We start from the raw sequence: 6,000 nt of genomic DNA, 5'->3' as shown, positions 1-6,000 counted from the left end.
ATTTAGATTGCCATGCGAAGTCAGCATTTTGCAATGGATGGTCTGTTTAGTTTTCATTGGTCAAATGGGAAGTGATCCACACATATGACCTCATTTAAAGCAGTGAAGAATCTGTCAAAAGGAGTGTTCTAACATGAGGTTGATCACAATTAATAAAATGATGGTAGGATGATTCATGATCAATTTGTATAATTATTGTTCAGCCTACATAAACCTTGCTCTCCTTGGAGCAATTGAAGAGATGAGGACGTAATTATAACCCAAAGTTCCTTGTTCATGTGTACTTTTCCTCAAAAGGATATTTTCTTTTACAAAAAAGAAGACAATAACTTCTTGAAATTGAGATGAGATCAAAAAAGTAAAATCTTAACTTAGATCACAATTTCTATCCCCTCCTAATTTCTTAAATCCAACCTCTCCCCTGCTATTAAAATAACGAAAATTCACAACTCCTAGGCACAATCTGAGTGGTATCCTACATAGTTAACTGATAAATGCCTCCCCTACACATAAATTTCTAAGTCTGAATATCAATATGTTAAGCCAGTAAAATTCAACGTCGTTGCAAAGGAAAATTGCGCATCAAAAGACTCTTTCAAATTTACTCTTCTCTTAAAAAAAAGGAAAAAAAAAAAAAAGACTTAACGTTTCATTAAAAGAAGTACTTCTAAAAGACTCTCCAGATTGCAGTTTACTTCAAATACTTAAGATTGATGGTTCCTTTTAGCCCTTTCTATTCTAATTTATTTTGCAGGGTTGAAACATGACCGCTTCTATTTTTGAAAGTTTTGATTTAAGAATTCTTGCTTCTGCTGCATCTTAATTTGTTCCTTCTAGTTGATCCATTAGACTCGATGTTCACTCTGAGACAAAATTGGAGAGTTATGAATGCAAGACTCGAACCAATATTGGAGGGCTTCGTTGAATCGTGTCTTCCTTCATGAATATTCAATGGAGCGATTGTACGCTTTCCTTCCATCGATGGACTAGGGAAACTATTGACACTTGACAGAACATCCCGCATTGGCTGTATGAGAAAATACATTGTGGTTTAACAGTTAAGACTTGAGACTTGAGCGTCACCGGCAATGGGTTGGCTATAGCATCTGGCATGCTAGTTAAGGCACTTTCATCTATGATTCTCCCCACCCCTTCTTTTATCAGATGACAATTAATGTATATTAAGAATCGTTGCACAAGTAAAAAGTTTTAGCAGGTGCAGGACTAAATTAGTGAGCATAATTTAGAGGTAAAGTGCAAGAATACCTACCTGTAACAGTAAACGCTTGCTTCTTTGAATTCAAATATTATCTAAAATTGAATTGTATGCTAAAAATCACGTATAGTTCCAATCTAAAGATCCACATAGGTTAGAAAGTAAGAAAATGTGGGAAGGGGGGTGGAATCAGATGGACCCGCTCAACCCAAGGTAGCTCGAGTGGTTTCGTTGATTCTCTTTAGGATATGGCGACCACGGTTCGAGTCTCGGGAGTAACGCGTTCGAAGGGAATGGGTCTCTCCTCTCGGATCGCGGGGATTAGTCGACCAAAGGCCCGAATACCCCTGTGTCAGAAAAAAAAAGAATCAGATGGACCCAAATTGTTTCTAGGTGGGAGGAAGATCCACTCAAGATATTTCGCAGGTCATCTTTTTATCAATTTGCATAGATATATAACCAATGGAACAAAATTATAGTTATTGCCGGCTTCTATGGGTGGTATAGCATCTAATTGTCAATATCCCTTTTTTTTTTTTAGCTCCCATTAATTCTTTGGTCGACGAGATATTGGGTTTGTTCATGCCGAGTTATTACTACATTTTCAAGTTACAAAATCTTTTAATTTCATTTTCCGGTGTTCTAGTGGACACTGGCATGTGTTAAAGTTTTAGATGTGCTCATTTGATAAAATAGGGTATCAAAATGGAAATTGAATACTGCGGAGATGGTACATCACTCTGCATCCCCTCAGTCCACCCACACCATGAACGAAAAAAGGACCCAATGTCCCCATATCAGCCCAAGCCCATTTGCGAGATTACTATCAAAATCTTAAATTTTATTAAATGTTAATGTATGCTTTTGAGTTTTTGACTTTTCATCAATAAGCCTTTTTCCAATTATTTGACGAAATCCCTTTAGAATACTAATAACAAGGCCTAGTCCATTAGTCTAAGGGAAAAATAAAACAAAAATCACTTCAATGAGGAGGAAAAGGAAAAATAAAATACATAAACAGGAATATGTCACGCAATTTTTCCTCAGAAATGACAGGGCAGAATCCACCACAAAACTTGAAAAAAGGAATATCATATAATTAACTAATGTAAATACTGCAACGATACACAGATTGAAGTGATAATTATTAACACTAGGAGCCAGTGTTTCAATTTTTATTGGGAATTAAGAAAGACACAGGGAGATCAAAGCACTAATAAGAGCCCGATGATTTGTTTGAAGCAATACATGGGTGCACTTCTGGATACATATATATTTCTGACTGTTCCAAACATACATAAACAATTTAACATGGTGGCGGCGGTGCCGGTGCTAGTGGCGGCGACGGCGGTGGATGAGATGGAGGTGGTGGACTCTTGAAATGAATAGGGGTATTGATAACTGGAGATGGTGGAGAAAGCCTAGGTCTCCTAGTTCGCCCTCGCAGTGCTGCCCTGAAATCATAGTGAGACAGAGCATCGTGGGAAAAAGAAGGCCGTGCATCAAAAGCCAAAGCCGAGAAGGGTTCTTCTAAAACTCTTGCTGCTGCCAAGGCGACATAGGCTTTGTTCACACATCCCTGTTGAATCAGCAGGATTTCATGGATCAAAAGCAAGCTAAGCAAATAATGATGAACTTTTCTCATGGGTGGAGAAAACACACCCTTGAATATTGAAGCGAAAAAGCTACTAATGATCAGGAAAAGGATATCAATCCTAGTTCTGTGAGTCCGAAGAAGAAAGCGTTGCCTCGTATCATATGTCGGTTGGTTGCCAGACCAGTAAAGCGGTTAGCATTGATAAATACTATTCTAATTCGTCTGACATGGTAGGTGGGAAGCCGCTAGGAAACTCTGACGCATTCAACACATAATGCAAGTACTAAGTAGAGATAATGGTAATGTTACAACTGCTCAGACTTTGACATGTAGAAGAAGACGACAAATGGTAATTAGGTAGTGAAACTGAAAGGTCGAGAATTTGATATGGCAGAGGTGAAGGTTGAGATTTCAAGATAGATAGCTCAAAGCTCTGGCAACTAGCAAGGTGGCAGTACCGGTGGTGGGCAATTAGAAGATATGAAAGGATGAGTAGGATCACGGCTCTTGGGGGGTGGTGATGGAGCTCTACTAGGCATAGCCGAAACACCTACTTGAGGAGGTAATATTGCCCCGGCAATTGCAGAAGCAATGCCTGTGTATCCACTGTCTAAGCCTGCCACGTCGTACATGATCATGAGACATACTAGTATCAGCTGTCTTCATCTTGAACCTGTCCGAAAACAGCAAGTTGAACAATATTTCAAGAAGGAAAAGATCAAGGATTCACTTCATGATCAAGCTTGTCAACCAAGATTTTAGCTGATGATTTTTGGTTGGTTGGGAGTCTTGAAGAAGGCTGTAGGAAGGCCAAGAATCACTCTATTTTTTTTCTCCAGCGTCAACATCCAATTAACTAACCAATTAATGGGTTCATACTTCCACGGGTGCAACATTAAATTCGCATGCTGTACGTGTTCTGGACCATTTGCGGGGATGGTTAATACCTTAATGGTCCAAACTCCAAACAAAATATTTTGTTTAATTCATTTACATTTTGTGAAGTACAATTGTGAAGCCACCAATGATAGTATGACAAAGGCATTCACAAAAAAATGAATAATCTTTTCACACACATAGCTGTAAGTAACTAAGAAAAATGTGGTGGCGGCGGTGCCTGCGAGTGATGAGCAGGTATAAAAGGACGACTAGGATTACCGGGCTTTGGGGTTTGATGGCGGCGGAGGTGGATCTCTTATAGACACCGCGGCCACGGGGGAGCCCTGTAGCATAGCCAGTTCATAGATCAAAAGGATGGAAAGTTATCGAAGACACAAGTGTGATCTTCATTTTTGAACCTGTTCTTCTAACTTCTAATTAGATAGCTATCCTGAGTCCTGTAGCATTTTATACAGTGGAACTATTACCAAACAAAAAAAAAATTACAGTCTGCTGATTTAATATTGGGTTGGTGGTGGTGGACAGGTGGTAAGATTAAGAACCTTTACCTCGAAGTCAAATTCAGCTACGCCAATTTTGATAGGAACAGATGTGGAACTAAGGTCAACATCGGATTGGACCTCCAGCCAATCCATATGCATAGGAATCTCAAATCTATTCTCATTTCAAGTCTCAACAATGTGACACGTAAAACGCTAAAGAATGTTCACGGTGTGTGTGCTTGGTTTTTTTTTTCACTCAAGGTATCTCGGCCTTTTTAACAGACTAATTTTCTAAAGTTGTGTAAAATTTTATCCCAAAAATATATAATGAAGCTGTATATGAAAATCAATCACGAGACCTGCTAAAAACTATTAGGTTACGAACCAGTCAGACTAACAGTAGAGAGTGCATGAGAACTTAGTTAATTCTCTATTTTTAACTTTTCATGTAAAATTGAAGAACTAAATCTCACGTACTCTCTCGTGGGATCGGATCAGTTTCTCACATTTCATCAAAATTACGGAATAATAAAGAAAGTGGGTGCATGAGAAGTTAAAGTACCATTTTTCTTTGGGTGTCTGAAAAGGGTAAAATGGCCTTCCACCCCTCCTAAGATAAAATCTCCCTCCACCTATGTAAAAGTCAAGATCGCTGCCATGGGTTAAAAGTAACATTTTACTCCTACTACTCTGATTAATATCCCAGCATGAATTGGCTGGAAATAGAAAGATCTTATGAAAGTGAACCTAATGGTGGTAAATCACAGTTGACTGACGACGGTCGATGAGTGGACACAACTTACAGGCGACAAAAGATTTGAGTATTTATGAATTTGAAAATCGTTCCCAGAATAAAAGGAAAATTCACGAAAATGGAAATACTAGAAGATGACAAAGTATCTGAATAGGTAGTCTAAAATTTAAAATCTCTGATAGTAGTAGTACATCTTTTCAAAGTTCAAACACGCATGTACATTTCTTACCAGACACAATTATACAAGCATCCCACACATTATTCATCATCCCGTAGCTGGACAGCCTGGACCAGGAGGTGGTGGCGGTGGTGCAAATGATGGTGGTGGTGGTGGTGGTTCTAGAGGTGGATATGGCATGGAACGGCGAAAATGAGTAGGGTGATTGATATTTGGAGGTGGGGGCTGGGTCCGGGGCCTGTGAAGCCCTCTCATTATCCTCTTTGGCACTGCCTGCAATTCGTAGGACAGATGGGCACGATGGGAAGAAGCTGCTGCACCCATAGGAGTAGTCAAAGCTGATAAGGCTTGGTGTCTTGTTGCCATGGCAAAAGAGGCCTTATGCCCAAGTTGTTGAAGCAACATCAGACAAGGGATCAACAGCAAAACAAGCCAGGACGAATAAATTGCTTTCATAGCTCGAACCTTTTGGAGACAAGTTTTCCGTCTCATTTGCAATGCGAGCTTGCGGTCCAGAGCCAGACAGGATTCACCATTTTAGCTAGGAGAAAAGATTGGGAATTCGGAACCGCATTGGACTGGTCGCCCTGTGGATAAATGCATGCTCGGAGTGCAGATGGTCAGGGGACAAAAAAGAAACTACTATTCTGTATGTAGCAGTAAATGCCTAAATGGGGGTTGGACTGAATTTACGAGATCTAGTACTCATCCGCATTCATTTTCTCTTTCATGAGTAGAGCAATTGTTACCATTTGACGCTTGATCTCAACCCTCCCTTCCAATTATAATCAAGTTTATATGCAAGAAATTTAGTGCTGCATCCGCAAGCCAAGTAGAAGGATGTCAATTAGTTACTACTACTATTTGACACTG

At 39.6% G+C, this 6,000-nt stretch overlaps 1 protein-coding gene across 1 annotated transcript; it reads right to left on the bottom strand.

The window, feature by feature from the left end:
* Nucleotides 1–2,522: 2,522 nt before the first annotated feature.
* Nucleotides 2,523–5,583, bottom strand: LOC113755773 (leucine-rich repeat extensin-like protein 3). Its single transcript, XM_027299681.1, has 3 exons — nt 5,241–5,583; nt 3,272–3,429; nt 2,523–2,795 (listed from the first exon to the last, which is right to left on the bottom strand). Exons 1-3 carry the CDS (start codon nt 5,581–5,583, stop codon nt 2,523–2,525), a joined length of 774 nt encoding a protein of 257 aa, XP_027155482.1.
* Between the last annotated feature and the right edge of the window lie 417 nt (nt 5,584–6,000).

The sequence above is a fragment of the Coffea eugenioides genome, chromosome 2 (genome assembly GCF_003713205.1).
Source record: "Coffea eugenioides isolate CCC68of chromosome 2, Ceug_1.0, whole genome shotgun sequence".
Classification (NCBI taxonomy): domain Eukaryota; kingdom Viridiplantae; phylum Streptophyta; class Magnoliopsida; order Gentianales; family Rubiaceae; genus Coffea; species Coffea eugenioides.
The sequence above is the reverse complement of the archived record's forward strand: the minus strand, read 5'-3'. Positions and strand labels throughout refer to the sequence as shown.